This window comes from Danio aesculapii, chromosome 13 (assembly GCF_903798145.1).
Source record: "Danio aesculapii chromosome 13, fDanAes4.1, whole genome shotgun sequence".
NCBI lineage: Eukaryota > Metazoa > Chordata > Actinopteri > Cypriniformes > Danionidae > Danio > Danio aesculapii.
In genome coordinates, this window is record NC_079447.1 from 16,258,487 (window position 1) to 16,285,952 (window position 27,466).

At 35.1% G+C, this 27,466-nt stretch overlaps 1 protein-coding gene across 1 annotated transcript in view; it reads left to right on the forward strand.

Annotated features, from left to right (window-relative positions):
- Positions 1-27,466, forward strand: part of syne2b (spectrin repeat containing, nuclear envelope 2b) — a 200,381-nt gene that overhangs the window by 115,253 nt on the left and 57,662 nt on the right. Inside the window, exons 89-111 of the mRNA XM_056471431.1 lie at positions 479-679; positions 790-963; positions 2,435-2,566; positions 4,007-4,224; position 4,384; positions 4,416-4,544; positions 6,774-7,277; positions 7,686-7,835; positions 11,515-11,679; positions 11,759-11,914; positions 12,257-12,397; positions 12,481-12,651; positions 13,899-14,032; positions 14,248-14,443; positions 15,023-15,205; positions 15,870-15,983; positions 16,070-16,224; positions 17,997-18,144; positions 18,227-18,321; positions 18,590-18,821; positions 20,072-20,266; positions 22,826-22,951; positions 25,826-25,981. Of these exons, the coding sequence (XP_056327406.1) occupies positions 479-679; positions 790-963; positions 2,435-2,566; positions 4,007-4,224; position 4,384; positions 4,416-4,544; positions 6,774-7,277; positions 7,686-7,835; positions 11,515-11,679; positions 11,759-11,914; positions 12,257-12,397; positions 12,481-12,651; positions 13,899-14,032; positions 14,248-14,443; positions 15,023-15,205; positions 15,870-15,983; positions 16,070-16,224; positions 17,997-18,144; positions 18,227-18,321; positions 18,590-18,821; positions 20,072-20,266; positions 22,826-22,951; positions 25,826-25,981 (3,876 nt within the window). The remainder of the gene's footprint in view (positions 1-478; positions 680-789; positions 964-2,434; positions 2,567-4,006; positions 4,225-4,383; positions 4,385-4,415; positions 4,545-6,773; positions 7,278-7,685; positions 7,836-11,514; positions 11,680-11,758; positions 11,915-12,256; positions 12,398-12,480; positions 12,652-13,898; positions 14,033-14,247; positions 14,444-15,022; positions 15,206-15,869; positions 15,984-16,069; positions 16,225-17,996; positions 18,145-18,226; positions 18,322-18,589; positions 18,822-20,071; positions 20,267-22,825; positions 22,952-25,825; positions 25,982-27,466) is intronic.

The window sequence follows — 27,466 nt, forward strand, 5'->3', positions numbered from 1 at the left end:
TACTAATCACCATTTGAAATGCTAGATTTTATTTTGACAATATAAAAAAATTGATGTAACCCTAGCATTTAAAGGTTTGGGGTGAACAATTCTTTAATTAATACTTTTATTAAGCAAGGACACATTAAATTATCAAAAGTGACCTTTATAATATTTGAGGAGATTTCTATTTCAAATAAATGCCATTGACCATTCTATTCATTGAACAGTCCTGAAAAAAGTGGTTCATGGTCTCCATAAATAAATAAATAAATAACACATCTGAATTCAACATTGATAAGAATAACAAATGTTACTTGAACCACAAGCCATCATATTGTCTTGTTACATTGGCACGGCACTGAAGTAATCTAAAAACTCAACTTTGCCTTCACAGAAATTAATAGCATTTTGAAAATAGTTAAAATAGAAAGTAGTTATGTGCAGTAATGTATTTTTGATTGTGATTACATTCTAATATAATGTACACTTTGTGTAGGCGGTGTTGGAGAGTGTTTGGAGTGATCTAGAGCAGCGCTGTGGAGCTCTGCAGTGGACTCTAGATCAGCAGCAGATGAGCCGAAAAATACTGAAGGCTCTGCAGATGCTATTGAATCTTGGAAAAGAGAAACTCACCAGCACGTCTCAAATAGAGCTCGGAAATACAGCACAACTACAGACACAACTCAACACACACACGGTAAAACATATCACACACCTCAAACACACACATACAGCCCTTAAAACAACAAATCACCACTATCATTAAAGAGTCTGTGATCTCTCATTCATCTCTTTGTAAATTTACAGTCGTTTTTCCAATCTCTGAGTTCCCACCTGAGAAGACTGCAGCAACTGAGTGTGCGGATGCCACACAGTGCCTCCTCTGGCTGGGAGACTGAAGTGTCTGAGGTTGAAGGTCAAGTTTCCAGTGTTTTACAGCAGGCTCAGGCCATTGGTACATTACTGCATTCAGCACTGCAGGTACAAGAGAAAGGGAATTCTTATATGAGCACTTTTGATGCACAGTCTATGCAAAGCAGTTCTAATGCACAAAATGGGTCTAAAATGACATATTAATTTCTATATTGTTAATATCATGGCTAAGTGTTTCCTTAATGAATCTCTGAGAAGCATGTATTTTATCAATTATTATTCCAGGAACTCCACACATCAGGTTTATTAATATATTATAAGAGTTTTTGTATTTATAGACCAATTTTACACATATGGGTGAAAAAAGGCCCATATTCAGTAGAAATAGTACTTTGATATTCACAAATGTTTGTTCAAAAAGTAAGAAAGTATCATTAAAGATTGAATACTGATTATGGAATACTAAATGATTAAATCTATTTCTTGCAAATATACATTACCTGACAAAAGTCTTGTCATTAATCCTAGTTTTAAGAGCAACAAACAATAACTTGACTTCTAGTTGATCATTTGGAAAAGTGGCAGAAGGTTGATTTTTCTGATGAATCATCTGTTAAACTGCATCCCAATCATCACAAATACTCCAAAAGACCCATTGGAACCTGCATGGACCCAAGATTCTCACAGAAATCAGTCAAGTTTGGTAAAGGAAAAGTCATGGTTTGAGGTTACATTCAGTATGTGGGCGTCCGAGAGATCTGCAGAGTGGATGGCAGCATCAACAGCCTGAGGTGTCAAGACATTTGTGCTGCTCGTTACATTAAAAACCACAGGACAGGGCAAATTCAGCAGGATAGAGCTACTTCTCATACTTCAGCCTCCACATCAGAGTTCCTGAAAGCAAAGAAGGTCAAGGTGCTCCAGGATTGGCCAGCCCAGTCACCAGACATGAACATTATTGAGTATGTCTGGGGTAAGATAAAGGAGGAGGGATTGATGATGAATCCAAAGAATCTTGATGAACTCTGAGAGCCCTGCATGAACGCTTTCTTTGCCATTCCAGATGACTTTATTAATAAGTTATTTGAGTCATTGCAGAGATGTATGGATGCAGTCCTCTAAGCTCATGGGAGTCATACACAACATTAGTTCTTTTCCCACTGCACCATGACTTTAAATTCTATTCTGTACATTATTTCTGCTATGTGACAAGACTTTTGTCTAAGTAAAGTCAGACGTTACAGTCCTAAATAAATAATTAAAAATCAAGGCATGATCATATTTTATTTTTGTAAAATACGCGTAATCTAGAGGCCTTTGCCTTTCATATAAACCAGTTTTGATACTAAATGATCAACTAGAAAGATATCCAAAAGAAATGAAATAGGCCATTCAAACAGCCATCCATAGATCCTTCTTTTAAAGAAATCAAGAAAGTTGACAAAAAAGGTGGACTAAAAACCCAGGTGTAAACAGGAATGTGTCTTTGTGTTTGCTTCTGATCTGATCAAACCAATAAAGCATATTGATAGCAGGTGTATAACAATACCAAAGATACAGAGAATTTGATGTATTTCAGGTTTGCTCTCATTGGGATGAAAACCAGTCTTGGTTAGAAACACTGCTGCAGAGGTTAGAGACTCAACTTCCTATGATGCCTCTGTGGGAGCAAACAGAGGAGCAGCTCAGCCAAAGTATTTCTGTCTTTAAGGTAATGCAGTGAAGTGACTCACAGAAATATACAGTTGAAGTCAGAATTATTAGCCCTCTTGGGTTATTAGTTATTCTCCAATTTCTGTTTAAAGGAGAGAAGATTTTATCAACACGTTTCTAAACATAATAGTTTTAATAACTCATTTCTAATAACTGATTTATTTTATCTTTGCCATGATGACAGTACATAATATTTTACTAGATATTTTTTAAGATACTAGTATTTAGCCTAAAATGACATTTAAAGGCTTAACTAGGTTAATTAGGCAAGTTAGGGTAATTAGGCAAGTCCTTTTATATCGATGGGTTGTTCTGTAGACAATTGTAAGGGTTCATGACAAAACTAACAGCATGGATGAAGGTTAAATGCACGTAAGCCTTTTCTAGAGCATCTGAAAAGAAATAATTTTATTTGTTAGAATTTATTTTAATATGTCTCCAGCTTTAAATTTAATCTGACTCCAATTTTAAGTGATCATTAAAATTAAATTTCAAAGGAACTGATCACATTCATAATTGAGGAATGAATTTAGATATTTGACTATATTTTAAACATCTTTTCATTTAATGGTTCATCTAAAGTCGCTTAGAGTCAGTATGTTTTCCAGCTACATCTGCTCACCAGTTTTGGTTCTTAGCATATAACTGTAAATTAATTTCCTTTAAATAATTTTTGGTACTTGCTCATACATAAAATAATTTGATTTAGCCTCTATGTAATATCATACTAAGTCAGTGATTGTCAGAAATCAACAGGTCTCTAGGGGGCTAATAATATTGACCATAAATGTTTTTTTTTATTATTAAAATTGCTTTTCTTCTTGCCGAAATAAAACAAATAAAACTTTCTTTAGAGGAAAAAATATTATAGGAAATACTGAGAAAAATTCCTTGCTCGTTTAAACATCATTTGGAAAATATTTAAAAAAGAAAAAATTGACTAGATATGCTATACTGTATATACAGTTGAAGTCAATTTTTTTTCTTTTTTAAATATTTCCCAAATAAAGTTTAACAGAGCAAGGACATTTTCAAAGTATGTCTGATAATATTTTTTCTTCTGGAGAAAGTCTCATTGGTCAAAACTATTAGCCCCTTTAAGCAATTTTTTCCGAAAGTCTACAGAACAAACCATCGTTGTACAATAACTTGCCTAATTAATCTAGTTAAGCCTTTAAATTTCACTTTAAGCTGTATAGAAGTGTCTTGAAAAATATCTAGTAAAATATTATTTACTGTCATCATGGCAAAGATAAAATAAATCAGTTATTAGAGATGAGTTATTAAAACTGTTATGTTTAGAAATGTGTTGAAAAATTATTCTGTCCGATAAATGAAAATGGGGGGGGGGAATAAACAGGGGGGCTAATAATTCTGACTTCAGCTGTATATATGTTAGAATGCAGAAAACTTTAGTGTATATGTTTGTGTGTGACAGAATGTGTTGGCGGTTCTGGAGCAGAACAGAGCTCAGATCAGTCTGGTTCTGGATGAAGGCCGCAGACAGCAGGAGCTGATTTCTAGTAATGAAGTGGGTGTTCCTGTACACATAGTGGGTGTGTCTACAGCTAGGCTAGAACAGCGATTGGCTACACTCCGGAGGAGGGTGGAGAAAGGACTAGAATCTACCCTCCACCTCAAGAAAATTTGGAAGAGGTAAAAATGAATAAAACATTTCTAGCCACTTTATGCATAATTCATCATTTCATTCAGGCTTTTAAAATAACAATGTTTTAAAATGTATATCTACTCACTTCAATTATGTTTAATAAGGGAGAAATGTGCAAAAAGTAGTGAGGAATAATAAATATTGAGGGTTGTATATTAGTATTGGACTTTCTGTGCAGGTACCAAATGATTCTGAGGCTCTGAATGAGTGGATGAGAAGAGCCAGAGAACAGATAGATTCTTGGCGAGATCACATGACCACAGCCAAACAGGAAGTGGATGCCCTCTCCCAGTTTCAGCACTTCACAGTGAGTCATGCTGTGCACACTCATGTAAAGGCTCATTTTCATAAAAACCAATGTAATCTACAGAGAGCAGTGCAAAGTAGGATCACAAACAAGCCATTGATAATTATTACAGTCATCAGCGATCTAGCTACTGCTGATCGCTGGAGAACTACACACACGCCACATATATATGAACTACAACTTCCAGCATGCACCTCACACACACCTGTTCCTGTTTGATTTCACGCACGGCTGGTAACTCGTCAATGACTAATATCCTGAATTATTTAAACAGCACACACACAGACACACAGCGTCTTATTGTCATTTGTAACTATTCTGATGTTTTTTCTAACCTTGTTTTTCTGTGCCATGTTCTTGGACCCTTGTTTTGTTTATGGTTTTTGCTGTTAGCCGCCAATTTGACTGTTTTTGACTACTCTTTTGGATTGCCCTTTATTATTCTGTTTACTCCTGTGTTTTGACCATTGCCTGCTTGACCATTCCTTGTTTAATGAAGACGCTGCAATTGGATCCTCAACCCTGTTTTACACACCCTTGTGTTACAACAATGAGATAAATCAGATGCTAAATTAAATGGCTCCATACCTTTTAAAGTGTCTTTAATAAATACTGGCAATTTGAATGCCAAAAGCAGTCTGCACTGGTGCAAAAACATTTTGATTGTATTGTTTGGTAGTGATTTTTATTTTTTTTTTGCAATATATTTATATTTAGTAATATTTTATATAATTTTCTTCTTGTGTATTTCAATATTCTACGTATGTATCACATCAGATTATGGTCTAGAATATAGTCTACAATAAATAGCCAATGTTTTTTTTTCTATGAATGATAATAAGCAGATATTTAATTCTGTTTTTTATATGTATAAATTCATATAGAAAAATGCTACATGGAAATATATGCAAATTAAATATATATGATACAAGTTCATATTTGGCTTTCACATACATAAAATATATGTCATATATGCCACATATTTCAAAATCCAGAGTCGTAGGCAAAAAACAGGCAGATGGTCAGAGGGCAGATGAGACAGGAATAAACAATAAAACAAGGCAAGGGTCTAAACACGGCAAAGCAAGACAAGATAACTGCGTCATAGTGTTCACAATACAGCTAAACAAGACTCAGCACTTAAGTGTGTGTGTGTGTGTGCTGTTTATAAAGTCCATATAATCAGTTTATGAGCAGCTCCCAGCCGTGTGTGTCTGTGATCAACCAAATGAGAAACAGGTGCGTGTGCGCTGCATGGCTGGAATCCAGTCACCAGATACTGGATATGTAGTTCTTTAAAGTGGCAGATTTGTAGTTCTTCAGCAATCTGCACAGGCTGGTAACTGTGACAATATATAGGTGGCCATTTTTAAAGAATTTCTAAATATATGTTCAATATATGACATATATATTTTTATATATGTGAAATCCAAATATGAGCTTGTATCTCATATATGTAATCTTTGCATATATATGCCATATATATGTTCTATCTGGATGTAAAATGTTACCAATTATTTGAAGTATTAATAGGTCAAAAAATATATACAGTTGAAGTCAGAGTTATTAGCCCCTCTGAATTATTATTCCCCGTTTATTTTTTCCCCAATTTCTGTTTAGCGGAGAGAAGATTTTTTTCAACACATTTCTAAACATAATAGTTTTAATAACTCATTTTATCTTTGTCATGATGACAGTAAATAATATTTTACTAGATATTTTTCAAGACACTTCTATTCAGGTTAAAGTGACATTTAAAGACATTTAACTAGGTTAATTAGGTTACCTAAGCAGGTTAGGGTAATTAGGCAAGTTATTGTACAACGATGGTTTGTTCTGTAGACTATCGAAAAAATTAATTGTTTAAAGGGGCTAATAATTTTAACCTTAAAATTATTTTTAATAAATTAAAAACTGCTTTTATTCTAGCCGAAATAAAACAAATAAGACTTTCTCCAGAAGAAAATTTGTAGTGTGAAAATTTCCTTGCTCTGTTAAACATCATCTGGAAAATATATTTAAAAAATTAAAATTCAAAGGCGGCTAATAATTCTGACTTCAACTATATATATTTTTTATAGATTAATGAATTATTTATTGCTTAGGTTTGTAAAATATTCACCTAATGTTTATTTTTCATTTTATTTACATTTTATTGTAATTGATAAAAACAATTTCAATAGTTTTGAGTTTTAATCATTTTTTGTATATGTGATTTTTTTGACACAGGAGTTTTGCAAAGAGCTAGAGGTGAAAACGTCCCTGAAGGCGTCAGTCATCAGTTCTGGATCTTTGATCCTGTTGCTCAGTGAAAGAGAGCAAAACAAGGAAACAGAGAAAATCAGCAAAATCACTAATCCTCCAAGAACATCCACTCCCGCAGGAAATACAACAACCTCTGAAGACCTGCAGCCTAGTGAAACTAGCAGCTCTGGGATTCTAGATAACAACTTAGAGGAGTCTTCATCTGTAGATGTCACCTTTACTCCAGAAACCAGTGCTTCCTCTATTCAAAATATCCCAGAAGGCACTCTTTCCACCACAGAGAGATCGGAGTCAAATGAAGGTGTAGTTTCTGAGGAACCAACTTCACCGGCACTTGATTTGTCAGTAAAACAGGAGAGGGTTTTGTCTCCGGTTCTTCTGACTCTGCAGTTCCAGCTATCTCAGGTGGAGCAGGATTGGGTGGAGATACAGACTCACATACCTTCTGTTCAACAAGGACTCCATCTGGTACGCTTTAGTCTGTACTTTAATTTGTCTGAAATTACAGTATGCACATCATCATTAACTCACTTTTCCATGAATGATTGAAAAAAAAGTCCAGTTAGTTTCATGTTCTTCCTTTCGGAGCTCTGAAGGAGAACATCAGGTCATCATAAGTTTATAATGAAACTCACACATCCACCCAGACGTGATTTTCTATATGACTCAGTAGCTGATGAAATTTTGAGGAATAGAGTCTCTGTGCTTTTCTTTATCCATCATCAGGCCTCTCTTTATACTTTAGCTCTCATCCCTTTTTTTGATTGCATGTCACCCCTCACCTGGCTCCATGGGTTTCTTTCTTCTTTATTCACTCCACCTGTGTGTGTCTTTCTCACCTGTCTTTATCTCTGTTTCTCTCTCTCTCTGTGTCAGAGTGTGCTGCAGAGTCTCTCCCCTGAAGCACTGCTGGCTGATGTGAGCAACTGGATTACAGGTGCTGAGAGCAGGTTACAGATGAATGAAAGAGAGGGTCACAACATCTGCACTGCATCAGAGCTCACACACCTGCTCAGAGCATATCAGGTACCTTCTTCGCTTTTTTAATCTCTCTATCTGTTGTAAAATTGAAAAAAAAAAGACCAATAAGATTTGTTATTTTGATTAGTATTTATTTGAAACAGTGAAAATAACAGATTTGTATATATTGTAGGTATTTTATACAGTTGAAGTCAGAATTATTAGCCCACCTGAATTATTATCCCCCTGTTTATTTTTTCCCCAATTTCTGTCTAACGGAGAGAAGAATTTTTCAACACATTTCTAAACATAATAGTTTTAATAACTAATTTCTAATAACATTTATTTTATCTTTGCCATGATGACAGTAAATAATATTTGACTAGATATTTTTCAAGACACTTCTATACAGCTTAAAGTGACATTTAAAGGCTTAACTAGGTTAATTAGGTTAACTAGGCAGGTTAGTGTATTTAGGCAAGTTATTGTATAATGATGGTTTGTTTTGTAGACTATCAAAAAAATATATAGCTTAAAGGGGCTAATTATTCTGACATTAAAATGATTTTTAAACAATTAAAAACTGCTTTTATTCTAGCCAAAATAAAACAAGTAAGACTTTCTGCAGAAGAAGAAAATATTATCAGACACATTGTGAAAATGTCCTTGCTCTGTTAAACTTCATTTGGGAAATATTTAAAAAAAGAAAAAAATTCAATGGGTGGCTAATAATTCTGACTTCAACTGTATATGTGAAATCCAAATATGTCCAAACTTGTATCTCATATATTGGATTTTTGCATATATTGCCATAGATCTACAGTTGCATAGACATGACAATTACAGTATGATATATGTAATGTAAAGTGTTACCAATTAATATTCCTACAAATAATAAGAAAATGAATTAGTGAAGTAATTTAGTTATTCTTTAGGTTTGTTTAATAGTCACCTGATAAGTATGTTTCATTTTATTTACATTTTAGTGTAATTAATAAAAACTATTTTAGTTGAGATTTTTGTATATGTGATGTTTTTTCAGAGAGCTAGAGGTGAGAACATTGAAAGTAACAGAGTTATATTTTCAGCTTATCAATAACAGATTTTAAAGAAACGATCTTTATGATCAGCACATATAGGAGAGAGAAATTGATAATGCAGGTAATGAAAATGTATTTATTTGTTTATTCATGGCAAAATAAACTAGAAAGGATTTTTAAAATAAATATATATATATCTTCTTTTTGTTGCCAAAGTGTGTAATAAAAACAGCACTAAAGGGTTATATGAAGTAAAAAGATTAAAAATAATGCAGCGTACCAAACAGCCATCAGTAAATAGCAGAAAAAAGCATTTGTTTTACAAAAGCAACAAAAGAAATTGTAATTTAATCCTTCTTTTACTGTTTTCTTTCAGTTTTAAGAGCATTGTAGTATTGAAATGGCATAAAAGTGTAAATTTAAATTGCCAAAATGTTTGCAGCTTTACTTGAAACTTTAGGCAAGGCAAGTTTATTTATATAGCACATTTCAAACACAGTGGTTATTCAAAGTGCTTTACATAAACAAGAATAAAAGCTACAATTATAAGCAATAATAAAAATGATTAAAAGCAGATTAAAATGTGTTAAAACAGGTTTTGTTAGGAACAAAAAAAAGAAAAGAAAGACATAATAGTGTGATCTGTTGGACTTAGCACAGTGCTCACACACCTCAACAGATGTTTCTTGATTTGAAAGTGCCTAATGTTGGAGCACAAAAATTTTACAAGTCAGTCTCAGGAAAATACATCAAACAAGAGTAAAATTTTCTGTAACTTTTTCTTTTTTACACTGTTTCATTTGCAAATATCATTGCAAAATATGAACACATTCAGTGCCGGCCTGTAGGGTTGAAGGGCCCTAGACGAGCTAAAAAAAAAAGAAACTGGTGGCCCACTGGTGTAAAAACAGTAAGAAAGCACAAAAAAATACAAAAAGCAAATACAAATTTTTATATTTAAATGTATACATTTTATTTACTAACATATTTAACCTATAATACATATGCAAAAATATTTTCTCATATTTAAACAAATACATTTGTAAGTATTGCAAAGTACTACTAAATAATGTATTATGCATAGCAAAACATTTGAGCTTGCTTTTTTCCTCTGCTTTTCTTTTCTTCTTTTTTTCGGCTCCAGATAGATGACGTTTGGACGCCATTTCATTTCAGATTAAAATTCGATTAAGATCGATTACAAATTGCAGCGACGCTTGGGATGTAATGTTATTTAAGACTTTTTCTGGTTTATATCGGACGTGAGCAATTTGAAGAGATATGTGTAAGCTGTGTAGGAATACGTTACGTCATTCTAGTTCACTCAATACCTGATTGCGTATGGTGTTATTCAAAATAGAATGTGATGCTGCTAGGTATATTCCTAATATTTTCTGCTTTAATTCATGTTGTTGTTGTGTATTTATTGTCGTTTTCAGCTTTGTCATGTGTGAATTAGACAGAGCTATTCTTTTAATGAAACGTTTTTTTTTTCTCACCGTTGTTGTGAATTGTATCACGTTTAATGGGGTTTGTGCATTGCGCAATGTGCATTGTTCATGATTTAAAAGTACGCGCTTGTCCTCACGCTTATGTTCACAATAAATATTCAAGTGCAGATTTTGTAAGGGCCCTCCAAGAACCACAGGGTCCAAGGCGAGCAGGCCCTGAACACATTCAATGTTTCTCAATTCGAAGAATGCAGAGAACGGACTTGCGTTCTTGTCAAGACCGGACTTACCAGGTTACCTTGGAAGAACGAACTCGAGAGACCACGAGAACAGAGAACGCATCCTGTGAGAAATGAGATGCTGCGTTCTTCCTGATGGTCATGTGTGTTTAATGGAAAGTTATTTAAACATTACAACGTTTATACAATGATTTATTGTTTTTCCACTTTTCAAAATATATACTATGCATGAAGACCTTACAAATATACGTTGCACAATATAAATAAAACAGATTTTAATACGAATTTCAGCAAATAAACACCCTAAATATGTTTATACCTTTATTAAGATTTTCATGGTAATGTTTATATTTACCGTTTCATTAAGGGAAACTCCTGAGATAAATAAGTGATATCTCTGAACTTTAATAATAAATATTAAATTAAATGTTGCGCTTCCCACCTCCAGTGGCAATGACTTCTGGGACTTCTAGAGCGAGTTCGGTGCTCAAGTCTGCATCGGTGCGTCCTTGATATCAAGACCACCTCCGGGAAGTTTCATGCATCCTCCGTTCTTGCAGTCTTGAGTTTTGGAACTGAACTTTGGCAGTTGAAGTTGATGATGACATTAAACGAGAACACTAGGACGCAAGGTCGCTGAAGAATGCATATTGAGAAACAGCTGTTTACTCTTATTTGTATGGCTGATATCCTGAAAGTGTTATTGTTTCATCACATTCAGAATTACTCTAATGACTAAGAGTAAACGTTTTACTGTTTCAACATCTCTTTCACTTTACTTAAAAAAAACATCACAAAATTTGTCATGCTGTGATTTTATATTTTTTGTCACCCTATCAACAAATGGAGCGCTAACGGAGAGCAGCAGATCAAAAATCTCAAATTCAGAGCATATTTGACCATTTCCAAAAATGCGACCAGGGACTTGTCTCTTGTATTGATTGCAAAATATTTTCTACTTTAAATAGTAAAAAAATAATAGTTTGGGCTTTACTTTGATTTGTTGTCTATTCAGGGGCTGAAGAGGGAGATGGCATGTGAGCAGATGTCTGTTGACTTTATTAATCAGTGTGAGCTCAAGCAGGCGGGCACCAGCAGGTACAAATACACTGCGTTTGCTGAAGGCCTGGGACACGTCAATCTGCGCTGGCAAACTCTACAGGCTCATCTGAACACACAGGTGAGTTTGTTAGTCTGTCAGTAAAAACATTAGCATAAGTAACCAACACATACTGACATATTTACATTGTATTTCTTAGATCCAACACACTGAAGACCAAATGAGAATATTTGCAGAGCGAGATAACAAACTGCAGCTACTGCAATGCTGGGTCAAAGGTCAAAAACAATGGATGCGATTGGCTGAAAGACCCATCAGTCACTCCTTTGCTAAAAATAGTCTTGAGGACTGTGAAGTGAGTCATGCACACACCTAAAAAGCACCTTAGATTGTATTTGAATTTATGGTAACACTTTAGTTTAGGTCACAATTCATGCTATTAACTAACAGCTTATTACCTGACTATTATTAAAGTATTAAATGTTCATTAGTAGATTTTATTCTTCATTCCTAATCCTACCCAAAAGCTAAACTCATCTTCTACTTTACTAACAAGTAATTAGTAGTTAATTAAGCTAGTAGTGTTAGTTAATGGCTTATTAATATCATGAATTGTGACTTAAACTAAACTAAAGTGTTTCCGAATTTATTTACATTGGACTTTAATGATTTTACTTTGTCTTTCTCTCATTTTCAGGAGCTGGGGGAAAAGTTGAAGGCCAAATTCTCTGAACTTGCTGAGATGAGAAGACTTACGACTGAGGAAGATGACAGGGATAAAGACTTCCTCTCAAAAGCTCAAAAGCTCTCACAATCTTTGACTGACCTCTCTCAGCAGGTATAAAAAACAAAACATTAACCCAAACCAAACTTTTAATGTACTTTTAATAAGGAACTTATTAATAAATGCTTCTTTTCTAGAGTACAGTGCTTGAAAATGCTTTGAAGGACCTGTGTAAGGTGTGGTCTCAGTTTGAAAGTGGGAGGAGTCAGGCAATTGTAAACACTGTGAGGACTGGCCAATCGCTAGAGTACTGCCATGCCCCTTTACCCTCCCTTTCTGCCCTTCAGGACAACATTGATAAGCTACAGGTGCTGTCAATCGATTTCTGATTTATCAAAGTATGACATTTGTGACCATGGACCACACAGAAAATTAGATTTATATCTCATCTGAAAGCTGCATAAAATAATTTACATAATTGTATGTTTTTTTAGGATCGGACAATATTTGGCTATTTGAAAATTTGGAATCTGAGCTTTCAAAAAAATTCACATACTAGAAATATCTACTTTAAAGTTGTCCAAATTAAGTTATTAGCGACGCATATTATCAAACATTTATTTTTGGCGTAAGTACTGTAGGACATTTATAAAATATCTTCACTAGCCATCATCTTTACTTAATATTCTAATGATTTTTGGCATAAAGCAAAAATAGATAATTTTGACTCTTACAATTTATTTTTTTACAAATGGATTTGTGGCTTTTCCCACAAATATAACCAACACAGGCTCATTGTGAAAATGTAGCCTTATGTACGTTTCTGGAGATCGCGAATTATGTAGCCAGAGCTTTTTAAAACGAATGCTACGGAGCGGTATGATGCTGTTAATTTTCTCGCGTACCAGCTGACCGCTCACCTCCGTGTGGACGGCTTTCCCGCTGTTGCCAGTTTGTCTGTTAGCTTGACATGTGCATCAGTGAGATGCAGAGCGGAGTTGACCGCGATGACGTGGTTCGAGTCTGGCGAAAAACGGTTCCAGAAAGCAGGTAAAACAAAAACAAATTCCCAAAAATAAAATAAACAAGTAAAAAACAGGGTGAGAACAAGGTAAAATCTGAAAACGTGGTAAAAATTGGGGGTTCTTTTTTTCTGTATCGCTTTTTAAAATACTGCAATTAGGTTTAGGGAAGAGGGTGAGTGAGTCGATCTGTGCTTTTTAAAATGCTATTGGTTGGGTTTAGGGAAGGGCGGGGGGATTGGTTGTATTGACAGCAGCCTCTGATGGGTTTAGGCGAGAACCGCAGGTGCGAATGGCACTCACAAGAGAAATCTGAGATCTGGAAAAGTGTACACAGCGGCCTCTGGCAGATTGCCAAAAACAAAAACCCCCAAAAAACATAGCTCCTCGGATGTATTTGGCTTTCTCCAAAAATCTACTGTATATAGGGGTACGTAATCGGAATGAGCCTGGGTTGAATATAACCGTGCAAAATACAACTACAACTAGTAGTTTTGCTTATGGTCATATTTTATGTGACATTTAATTTGTTTAAGTAATGCATTGGCTTTGCAAGAGATACTTCATCATGATCTATAATCACATGTTTGCAGGTCATAAAAGTCGATACAGAGGAGGTTGACAGGCAGTGGGAGAGTCTTAGCAAGACGATATCAACTCTTATTGGTGGAATTAACCCAGACTCTGCCCAGATATTATTTCAGCAGCTAGAAAAAGAAAAAGCAAGGTTAGACTTCACACATCCAACAAAATGAATGTCTGTGTCAGCTTTTCTCAATTCCTGCCCTCCAAGCATAGTGGAGTCCACTTCGCTGGGCACTTGTTGAATCAGAACAAATTTTTGACACGAAAAGAGAAACGTACGAAATGTGAAGTGCCGGGATTGAGAAACACTGGTCTATGTGAATGTTGAAGCTCTTACATTTACATGTTGTCCTTCAGGTGGTGTGAGATGAAGGAAAAGGTCAAAGAAACTTTGGAGAGGACACAAAGTCTTCAAAAAGTGTGGCAGAGATACTCTGACGTGAGGTGCATTTGCTCAGAGCAGCTCCAGCATCATAGAGAACAGCTCTCCACACACACCAAAACACCCGCTGACTATAAACAACTCACACACAGCATCGCAGAGCTGAAGACTGTGAGTACAATGCAAAGCTGACCAAGAAAAAACAGGAATAGTTGTATTATTTTTTTCATTTTAAGCTCTGTTATTGGCATCACAGAGGACTGGGTTGAGAAAACTCTTTAGATGAAAATGTTGAGGAAAAATAATTGTAAATATGAACAGCAGCTCACATGCAGGACATGCATCGTAAATCATTCCTGTCTGCTTCAGGCTTTGTAATGTGCAATAATTATGGATTTTATTGCCTAATGTTCAATATTCCTGCTATGATCAGGGTTTTTTTTTATGTTTAATTATTTTATTGCACTTTGTGATATTTTGTTTATTAATGTGGATACAGTACTGGATGTCTATGCAGTTGCTGCTGTAACAATATAATTTCCTGTGTGGAATTAATAGAATATTTAATTATTAGCATTTTATTCATAATATAATATAATATAATATAATATAATATAATATAATATAATATAATATAATATAATATAATATAATATAATATAATATAATATAATATAATATAATATAATATAATAAGTATATTTTGAGTCTCATTACAGTATATCACACATCTTATTGTCTTTCTTTTAGATGTTACAGAAAGGCTCAGAGACGTTACAGACTGATGTCAATGAAATGCTTGAAGCCTCTAAGGATGTGATTGAACAGATGAATGATGAAGATGCTGTTTTCATCCGATCTGAATGCCGTTTGATCACACGTGGTTACCTGCAGTTAAAACAGACTCTTAAAGGACGAATTGAACATATGCAGGTAAGACTCAAATACAGTACTTTCTCATCTGGTGAAAGTGCTGGAACAAATTATATTAAAATAAACATTCTGGCATTATTTATTTACTCACTCTTATGTCAGTCCGAATAATATCCTGTAAGATTTTTTCATGAGAAACATTGGGCTGAAAAAGCTCTAAAATATACTTTAAATATAAAACATAAAATATTTTTAAAACTTATTTTAACCTATTTAAAATAAGTATAAAGAATCATTTAATTTTATATTTAAAGTATATTAGGTCCAATAGATATTTGAATGAATTTGTTCCAACTGCAGTTGGGTTTTAAATAAGCTTTAAGTTGTATTTGGTTATGTACATTGCATACTTCTGCTTTTTGAACATGTTTTGATTGGTAAGACTTTATATAATTACCATTTATTTGATTATGATTAATTTGAATGTATATTGTTAACCTTTATGTTTATTTGTATGGTGTTCTGTGTCGGCTATTGCTGTGAACCAAATTGCCCCTTGAGGACAATAAAGAAATTCCGATGCAATCCAATCAGAACAAGCTCAAAAAAAGTACAAAAACATTGTACACTGTGTAACATAGGTATCATAATAATAGTCTGTACATTTTCTGAAACCATGAGCTTCAGTAAATGATGAATGTTGACAAAAACTTTGTGTATCTAGGAGGATCTTGAGCAATTTCAAGAATTTGAAAGGTTATTCCAGTCCCTCGAAACACAGTTGCAACAGTGGGAAAGCAAGCAGAGAATGGATGGCGAACACACAGATATATCTCAGGTGACAATTTCATCCATAACTCACTAACATCCTTCTATTGAGGAGAATTCTCAGTGTTAAGTTTGTCGGTGTTTCCTCAACTACAGTCGGGTCTGATGGAGATCAGTTCTCTGTCTCCTGATCTGGATCTACTAAACACACTCAGCTACAGACTGATCCTGAGTGATCCAGTAACGCAGAAGCTGCAGAACCTCAACAGAAAGTGGGCACAGGCTTCTGCACACGCTCAGGAGAAGTGCAGGTAACTGACACTTATGAAGTTGAGATGCCAACGATTAATTGCTGATCAGTTAAGAGTTGAACATCCTTTAAATCGATATATCTCATTGATAGTCAAGTAAGCATGCATGTTATTTATGTGCACCAGACACCTTATCCAAAAGCAATGGAAAATACTGTGCAATTCTAAGTGTGCTTCACACAGGTGAGTGGGCTTGACAAACCACCTGTAGGAGATGCGCTCTCTCCTCTCAATATGCACCAGACACTTTACTACAAACACTCTGTTACAGCAACTCAATTATAAAAGTAAGATTAATAATAACAGTGATGCAATTCTTCCGTATAAATATGGATTTCCGTATTTTCCAAGCTCAATAGGGTGACCCCTGTAATTTGCATAAATCCGATTGACTGCTTTGAATTCGAGCACGGCTGTGCACAGTTTTTCCACTTTTACATTTACATGTCATGACCACGTGCGGTCTATGTACATTGCAAATAAAGCCAGGACACACATTTGTTATTATCCTCTGCAAGACATCTGTCCTTGTTTCTTAATTTATTCAATGCTACAGCCTAGCACCTGAAGTGTAATACCTAAAAGGTTCCTAAGTTTAGATGATTTTGCAAATTTATAAATATATATTTTATAATTAATTAAAACTACTGAAAATCAGGGACTAAGCTGAAGGAAGGGGAACGTGAAAGAGACTCTTTGAGAGTTTTATGAGATTTTCAGGGTGGAATGCTAAAGTATATCAGGCTACTCAATTTAACTGGACTTAATATTTTTACAGTTCGAATAGTTGACTTGACTAATTGTTTATTTATCACGTGGAATAAAGAATAGTAAATTACACGAAAAATTATATTCTGTGGACACAAGAGAAGTTTCCCAGAGATGGGTTGCAGATGGAAGGGCATCCGCTGCGTAAAAACATGCTGGATAAGTTGGCGGTTCATTCCGCTGTGGCGACCCCAGATTAATAAAGGGACTAAGCCAAAAAGAAAATGAATGAATGAATGAATGACACAAGAGAACTAACCGAGTTAGTGGCGCCATCTTGCAGCAGTGTGAGGATCTGTACCGACATTGAGGTACAAAGTATAAACCTATTAAATATTACTTAAGTGACTATTAATCTGCTAAACATTTAAACTGATAAAACAAAAAATGAAACTTAAATTGTTCAGCCAATATCAAATGTGTCAAATGCACAAAAAATATATTCAGGCATGTGATCAGCCGAGGACAAGAAAGAAGGAGGACGATATATATATATATATATAAATCAATAAATGTAATTTTTACATTTTTTGTGTGTAGTTTTGAGGCTCTTGAAGCTTATGGTCAAAATATATACTGCAAATGTGAGGCAAAACTGAAGCGAGCATGCAAAAATTTGTCATAAACGCTCTATTAATGCTCCCACAGAAACAGAACAGGACATCAATTTACCGTCTGCGGTTGTTGTGTTTATCAGACTGTTTATTATGTGAAACAAATTAGCATAACTCATATTGTATATTTTACTCATGGACTTGTAATGTCTCAACATTTAAATGTTGTCCTTGTACTTTAAGACTGTTGAAGTGGTTTAATAACTAAATGGCATATAAACCTTTTTAAATCATGAACATGCCATCTGTCCCTTTTTCACCGTTGTGATGTATATCTGAATTAAACGGTTTCTAAAATGAAAAAAAAAAGTATGGCTATCAACTCTTCATAATATGATAAAACTGTAGTTTGTCCAATTCACAAGGTAACGTGTGTTTATGTGTATTTAGTGAGTTGCAGGCAGCTTCTCTCCAGCAGCAGAGTTTTGAGCAGAGGTGTGAAAGCTGGCTGGCTTTCCTGCAGCGCATGGAGGACAGTTTGGCTGTAGAAATTGCATCAAATTACACTGGACTTCGAGAACAACAACGCACACACCAGGTACAACTGTCAACACAACTGTAAATGCCAAAAACCTGGATGATAGATCTCATAAAAATCTTTGTTTAATTTTCTCTTATAGTGTTTTCAGGCGGAGTTGTGTTTAGGCCATCAGATCCTTCACTCTGTGATCAGCGAATCTCTCCTGCTTCTGCAGAAGGGAGATGTGGAGGACAGGTGATGAGTCTCTGCAGGCTTTTTTCCAAATCTTTGTATTTTGTTTGAGATATGCTTGTGACATACAGTACCGTTTAAAGATATGGGCTCAGTGTGATCTCTTTTAATGAAATGAATAATACAATTCAGCTAAGATGCATTACATTGAATTTGTAGGAAAGAAATGTATAATGCTACAAATATTTGTATTCAAATAAAGGCTTTTGTAAATTAAATTGTTTTATTTTATGTTTGATTGCATTCTTAACCAACCAATGTGCTCCCTCAGGAGTGACTTCCTGTTAAAACTGGCCCAGCTGAGAGAGCATTGGCAGGGGGCCGTGCAGAGAGCAGCTCAACGGCGTGCTCTAGTGGAGGGGCTCATACAGCACTGGCATCTATATAGACACACGATGCAGAAACTCCGCAAACTCCTCACACTCTCGCACACACTCCTCTCGCCAGCCGGTCCCACGCACTGTAGTGTCCTCCAGCTGCGCCTCATGCTGGACGATCTGAAGGTAACATGATTTTTTTTGTCAATAATTACACATCGTTGTTATCCAAGATGAAGACAGTGTTAGTCAATCTTTGTATATGTTGTCATTAAAAAATCTGGAACCAGCATGATTTTGAAAGACATCCCTTATGCTCAAGTCAATATTTATTTGGGAAAAAATACCAACATAGGCTCATTCTGAAAATGTAACCCTATATACGTTTCTGGAGATCATGAATTATGTAGCCAGAGGTAGGTATGGCTGCATTTCATCTTTAAAACAAATGATATGGGGCAGTATGATGCCGTTCCTTTTCTCGCTTACCAGCTTACCGCTTACCTGCATGTGGAGGGTTTTTCCACTGTTACCAGCTTGTCAGTTAGCTCGAGATGTTTGTCAGCGGACTTGAGAGGCAGAGTGGAGTTGACTGCAATTACGGGGTTTGAGTCTGGTGAAGAACTGTTCCAGAAAGCAGATAAGCAAAAAAGCCAGAAGTAAAAATGTGGCGAGGGCTTTTGTTTTTCTGGATTGCTTTTTCAAAACACTGCAGGTGGGTTTATGGAAGGGGGAGGGTGTGGGGAATCGGTTGGTTGGTCAGTCACGCAGTCTCTCGTGCATTTAAGCAGCACTCGCAAGAGAAATTTGGGATCTGAAAAAGCATACACAGCGGCCTCAGGTGGATTTGTGAAAACAAAAATGGCAAACAAACGTAGCTCCTAGGACGTTTTTTGCTCTCTCCAGAAATGTATATAGCGGTATGTAATCTGAATGAGCCTGGGTTGGAAAATACGAAATACTGTAAAATATTATTATGATTTAAAGCAGGGATTCTCAACTGGTGAGCCACGATCTCAGCGATCCTGCAGGTGGGCCACAAGATTAAAATGAACTTAATTATTGTACTATAATTATTTGATTTCATTATTAAATGTTCTACATTTTATTTATATATATATATATATATATATATATATATATATATATATATATATATATATATATATATATATATATATATATATATATATATATATATATATATATATATATATATATATATAAAGAATTAAAGTACAATAATTCAAATTTTCTTTTTTTGTACTTATGTACTTATTCAATATTTATGCTATAATAGCTTCAATTAATCCACAAAAATGTTACGTTGCAAATTTATGTGGCAAAATCCCAGTTTGTTTTTATCTCTCACTCTCTCTTGTGTCCTCTTCATTCTCTCCCTCCTCTCTGTGTGTGTGTGTGTGTCCTGTGTAAAGCGAACAGAGCTGTTGTTTCAAAGGTCAGTCTCTGCATATCTGTGTGTGATGGAGGTGGGCAGGCAGCTGTTCTCAGTGAGCGACTCGCAGACACAGACGCAAATGCAGACAGACCTGGCTGCTTTGCAGGAGGACTGGGAGCAATGCCAATGCATGCTGGGAAAAAGAAAGACTCTCACTTCTGACATCATAAAGGTAAGATGGATCGATCGGGTGTGAAATGGGAACTTAAAAATCGCTCTTGTGTTTTATTGCCTAGTTCTGTAAACAGGCTGTTAGGTTTACAAGCTAGACTTATATGACGATGTCAGCAGTGTTGAAGAATCTTGATCCTTATGTTGAAGGTCAAAGGTCACTTAGGAAATCCATGAAGTCACATGAGTGTTTTTTTCTGTGATTAAACCTGCCAATATGAGGACACTTTAAAAAAGGTTACTTCTAACTCTATATTGGTCTAATAGTCATCAAAAGTCATTGATATTTGTATAGACAATATCTACATATTTTCTATCCTCAAATATAAAATAGAATAGAAATTTCTCTCTTTGGGAGAAGTCTTTATATAATTTCATAACATTCCTAACCAGTGATCACAAACAACTTAAAAAGTATTTTCTGGATTTTATTCTTATCAGCATAATGAGCATATCAGCATTTATGTGGGCAAACTTTATATAAGATAGTATAGCTTGTACAGCCTCTGACTTTGTTATGATTTGTTTTCATGGGAATAGCATGGTCACACAGATGAACAGAACACCCATTCAAACACACTTACACTAACTGTTTGCCCCTATATATGCCCATCTAAAAGTATTTCAGTTCACCTGGAATCAACTCTGCCATCACGCAGTGCAGAATGTTACAGAGCAGCACATGATGCTGGACTGGGTCTGTTTATATGTGCGTGTGTGTGTGGTATAATTAGATTCTGCATTATGGTGGTTTTGTGCAGGAATGAGTCCAGCTGAGTTTGACCTACATTCCTTCTGATTCCACAGCTGGACTAATCCAGATCAGACCTTTATACACACTAATACACATACAAGCACTTTCATTTTAATATCAGTGTTCCTGACCTCAAAAGTCCTTATGCCGTTCAGTCAGTCTATTTGCCCATCTATCTATCTATCTATCTATCTATCTATCTATCTATCTATCTATCTATCTATCTATCTATCTATCTATCTATCTATCTATCTATCTATCTATCTATCTATCTATCTATCTATCTATCTATCTATCTATCTATCTATCTATCTATCTATCTATCTATCTATCTATCTATCTATCTATCTATCTATCTATCTATCTATCTATCTATCTATCTATCTATCTATCTATCTATCTATCTATCTATCTATCTATCTATCTATCTATCTATCTATCTATCTATCTATCTATCCGTCTGTCTATCTGTCTGTCTGTCTGTATGTCCGTCCGTCCGTCCGTCTATCTGTCCGTCCGTCCGTCCGTCTATCTGTCCGTCCGTCCGTCCGTCCATATATCTATCTATCTATCCGTCCATCTGTCCGTTCGTCTATCTATTTATTCATCTGTCCATCTGTCTGTCTGCTCATCTATCTATCCGTCCGTCCGTCCATCCGTCTGTCTGTTCATCTATCTTTTTATTCATCCATCTGTCTGTCTTTGTCTGTCTGCTCATTTATCTATACGTCTGGCCGGCCGTCTATCTGTTCATCTATCTATCTATCCATCCGTCCATCTGTCTGTTCATCTATCTATCTGTCCGTCCATCCGTCTGTCTGTTTATCTATCTATTTATTCATCCGCCCGTCTGTATGTTCATCTATGTATCCGTCCGTCCATCCGTCTGTCTGTTCATCTATCTATCTATCTATCTATCTATCTATCTATCTATCTATCTATCTATCTATCTATCTATCTATCTATCTATCTATCTATCTGTCTGTCTGTCTGTCTGTCTGTCTGTCTGTCTGTCTGTCTGTCTGTCTGTCTGTCTGTCTGTCTGTCTGTCTGTCTGTCTGTCTGTCTGTCTGTCTGTCTGTCTGTCTGTCTGTCTGTCTTTCTGTATGTTGTTATAAACTATGTTAAACTGTTTCTCATCTATAGTTGACCTTAATTGCAATTTAGATAATATGAACACGTACAACAGAAAAGATCAGTCAGTGTATGTGAGTGTGTTTGTGTGCACTTCATGTGCTTAAGGGTTTACAGTAAAGCCTGTCTGGGGATTTACAGCTCTTGTTGTCTGTCTCTGCTTTTTTATCTCTCTCTCTCTCTCAGTGCATTGTTTGTCTTTATTTCTCATTTATCACCCTACAAAGTGAATGTCAGAGCACTGCAGCTCTTCGGCTCTTGATGGTTTCTGAGCAGTATGTGTTATTGTAATAAAGTTTTACTTACTGAATATGTTTCCTGTGTGACTACTGTGAACAAGTTTGGTGCAGGGGTTTGATGCAGTCTCTTTCTCTCTCAGTAGATTATTAAATATAGAGCATATACTGTAGGTCTGTGTGTGTTATGATAACCCCACACTCATGTGTGTTTGTGTATGAATCTGTGTTTCATAGATTGCAGTGTTGTCTTAACTTTTCTTCTGAGCTGAGACAACAGTCTGATGCATGTATAGTCTTATGTATGTATAAGTTATACACACAGTCTTATGAATGTATAAGCTGCAGTGTTTGAGATCCATAGTCACAAGAAGCTTAAAGATCAGATATTACACATGATAACAGCCTCTCATACATTTTTAAATTCATTTTGAAGAAGTGGGAGACCTGTGAGACCCGACCAGCTGATCAAGCCCAGCATCTGGAAGAGCTACGAGCCAGACTGAAGCAGTCGATTCCAGATCAGCAGGAGGAGATGGAAGAGGAACGCCTACTTGTAAAGGTAAACTAACTGCACTGTAAAGAAAAAACAGAGATTGTAATTTTTAATTGTATACATAGAAGTCACGTAGTGGAGGTAATCTAAATAGAAAATTATTACAAAGAGAAGCGTTCTGAATTCGCAAATTAAAATCACTTACGCCTAACAGAATAAATGAGGAATTGGATCTCTCTCTATTTCTTTTTATATAATTATTTTTTAGGGGTTTTTCACCTTTATTTGGAAAGGACAGTAGAGGTTGCAGACAGGAAAGTATTGGGAGCAGAGAGAGGGGAAGGGTTGGCAAAGGACCTCAAGCTGGGAATCGAACTCGGGTCGCCATGAGCACCATGGTGCTATATGTCAGCGCACTTAACCACTAGGCTATTGCCGCCGACCTCTCTGTATTTCTTTAATGTATTGTTGCTTATCTACAAAATTGTGAATTAATAATTTTGAGAGTATAATGAAGCAAACAATGATAATATATGAGAATGTATTTTTAATGTCTCGGATTGTTGGGATTTCACTGTATCACACAAAAAGATTCTATGAGAATTGTTTTTTTAAATCAGTAACTATTCAATTAATGACGTAATGGGATTGAATTTGTAATAAGAGTGTATGCGGAGTGAGACATTGGTTCAGACATTGAGGAAGGCATTGAGCCGAAACATTTGTGTTATTTTATATCTCCAAAGATTATGAAATAGAGAAATATAAAGTAATTTTTAATGGGTGCGGATCATGAATAAATCGGCAAAATGTTGTGGTAAAAAAGAAGGTATTCAGTTAATAGCACACAGTTTCATCTTCATTTAGCACCGGTGCCTTTTCTCTCCAAAAGATATAAGCAAAAATAGATAATTGTGGTTGTTTAAAATATAATTGCAGATACCTTAATGCCATTACACAAGCACTCTTAATCATTGTTGTCTGATGTTTTTTGTGATCTTCAGTAGTATGTTGTGCTTGTTCTGTCTCCTTTCTTTGCTGACTATGTAAAGAAAACAGTCTGGTTTAGTGTTGCCACTCTGTGAACAAGCTAAAAATCTAACATTTAGGCCCAGTCCCAATTCTTACCCCTTTTGCGCGTTCACGTGAAGGGGTAGGGGTGTTCAAATTCTCTTTAGCGTGAAGGCCTAGGGCTAAGGGGAAGGAGTAAAAAACCCTTTGAACTGAGATTTTTCAGGACCACACGCAAAACTAAGGGGTAAGAAAATTTACTAGAATACACCATCTATAACCAGCATGACTGCACATGGAAGTAAGATCCACAAATTAGTATTTTTTGTCATTATTACAAATTTTTACAACAAACAAGCACATGTTTTAATATATTTATAACCGTGTTTGTAAACATGCGCGCCAAAAAAGCAGGCTACCTGCTTGTTACGCGCCGCTCATGCGTTGTAAAACCAGCGTAACAGCCTTTTTTGTTTTGCTAGTGGACAAAACTAAAGTTTAAACAATATGATGGTTATCTTACTAAGCATGCCTCCTGATAGATTTTTTTGTATGAAGCAAAAAGGAGGGATGAGGAGTCAGGGAGGTAAGACTTAACAAACCTAATTATGTGTCAAGTCTATAACAGATAATCCTATAACACATTTTTTTTTTTTTTTTTTTTTTTTTTTGTATTTTATTGAATTGTCTATAGAATTTCATTCAAATAAAATCAATATTTATGCAAAAGTAATTTCTTAACTGATCTTAGCATATCACTCCAGTTGTCTTAACATTGTTTTCCAGTTACATTTAAGATTATTTTGAAGAATAATTGTATAATAATATTTTATTTATAATAAATATAATATACATATATATGTATATAAATATATGTATATAAATATGGCGACCTCCTGGCTGCTTTCCAGTCATTTCCAGCCTAGTCTTAGCTGGTCAAAATATATAAAATTATAAAATAATATATGCCTTCAGTGATTTCCTGAAGATAATTACCAAAAATAACGCAACTGGAATAACTACAGCAGTCGCATCATCTGATCTCATATGAAGCAAGAGAATGCGATGAGATATGATGACGTGTGCAGGTGTTGTAGTGGTGTTTTTGAATGACTATTAGTTTAAGTAAAATTCTTAACAATTAATGTAGCTGGCATCTATTTTATGGTAACATTTCAGCAGACTATTTTACACAGCAAACAGTTTTATTTCTCTCAATGTTGTTAAATGATGTTCTTAGTGTCATTTTTGGTGTACTTTCTGGAAGACCTAGGTTATGAACACTACTTTACGGCTTCCTCACAACCACCTGGGTTTGTTTTTGGTTATCAGTATATTATAAACACAAAGTAAACTTTAGCTCATCATTAGCATAGTATATTGACACTATATCAGTTCAGAAATGTAAAATAAATTTAAAGACCGACTTATAGTAAAGTATTTTTATGGGTAAGCTCCAGCATGTCAATGTTTTTAAACTCTATATTTTACTTTCTTTCTGTATGTGCTTTGTTTCACTTCTTGTACTCTAGGCTCATTTATTATCATAACAATCTTCCTGGAGTGAACAGGGGATAAAGAATTTCACACTTAGGGTTTTTTTCCCATATAGAAAAATAACTTCAGCAGTTTAGTGGACTTCAAAGCATCTTTAACAGTTAGCATTTAGCATGTGCCGCAATCACACACACCAGCTTTTGTCATTTTTGCAAGACACTTTAGATTTCCCTTCCATTCCTGCTATAGGCTTGCTCAGCTGTGATCCTCCTCCTACTCTTCTCTCCCCTCCCCTCCCCCTTCGTCCCGTGGGCTTTAATCTTGTTGGGCCAGAGGGTGAGAGAGGGAGAGAGATTGCGTGAGTCATTGCTGGGATGTGTGTCAGTGTTTTCTGAGAGCGTGTGTGTGACGGCAGTGTGTTATGTTATGCAGGAGGTTCAGGATTGTTTAGAGGACTGGGCCGTCAGTCTCTCCGAGCTCAGCACCATGAAGACGGACCTGTCCCAGTACATCCTGACCGATGACGTCCTCCTCCTACAGGAGCAAGTGGAGCATCTGCACTGCCAGTGGGAAGAGCTCTGCCTCAAAGTAAGATACTCACAGACGTGCTTACCAAACAATTCTGGGGTTTATACTGTTTCTTTTTATTATTATTTTGTCAGGTTAGTACCTGCTGTATTAAGTGTATTTAAAATATGTATGTATGTACATATATATATATATATATATATATATATATATATATATATATATATATATATATATGCTTATAGCACAGTTTTACCTTTAGGAAAGTTACCAAGTGTCCCAAAAAAGGACAATATTGTGCCAAAAGTGTATTTAAAGGGATAATTCTGTCATTGTTTACTGACCCTTTATTTATTTCAAACCTTTATGAGCTTCTTTTTTTCTGTTGAACACAAAAGAAGATATTTTGAAGAATGCTGGAAACCTGTAACCATTACTTTCTTTTCTACTATGGCAGTTAATGGTTACAGGTTGTCTGCTTTCTTCAAAATATCTTGTTTAGTGTTCAAGAGAAGAAAGAAGCTCAGAAAGGTTTTAGGAGCACTCGAGGGAGAGTAAAGTGAGTAAATTTTCATTCTGGGAGGAATTATGCCTTTAAGTAAATCAGTGTATGGGCAAAAATGTATTTTAAATGTTGTTTTTGTCAAAGTTTGATAAAATAAGCAGTGGTAGCTTACAGTAGGAGGAAACAGTGGAAATATTAAGCCTATAGGCTTGTGTAAACATTGATAGCTGTTTGTAATTCATTGAGCTAACTGATAAAGTGTGGTCTGTGTGAGCAGCTGAAGGGAACAGTAATAGAGAAAGAGTTTCTATGTGTGTTTAGTTAAAGTTGCACAAGAATGAAGCTGCTTAGAAACCTCTGCTTTGTAACACAGTTTCCACATATAATGACAGATATATCACTTTTGATTTCAGATACAGTATCTAAATGAAAATGTGATTTATAGTCGTTTTTTAAAAACAGAAGCCAAGCCATTTACCCTTTGAACATCTTGTATATGCATGGAGGTATATTTTGCCATCTTTAACGTTTTTTTTAGTTTTTTTTTTAGTTTTGACCCGAACTATAAACCTAATCACACACAAACAGCACTTTCATAGGTATTCAAGCTATTTTAAATAATGACAACACACCATCTATACCTAAAACCCAGATTTAATACTTTAAACATTTTACCTTTTAATCATCGTGTGTATATTGGCATTTTTGACCCTTTTTTTTACTTTTGACCCAAACTATAAATATAATCACACACAGACAGCATGTTCATAGGTATTTCAACTATTTGTGTATTATTATTACATGTGTATTATAGACTTTTATATTTGGCATTTCTAACCCTTTAAAAAAATAAAAAAAAACCTTTGACCCATACTATAAGCATAATCACACACAGACAGCATGTCCATAGCTATTTCAACTGTTTTAAACAATGGCAACACACCATCTATACCTAAAAACCAGATTTAATACATTAAACATTTTACCTTTTAATCATTGTGTGTATTATAGAGGTATATTTTGTCATTTTTAACCTTTTT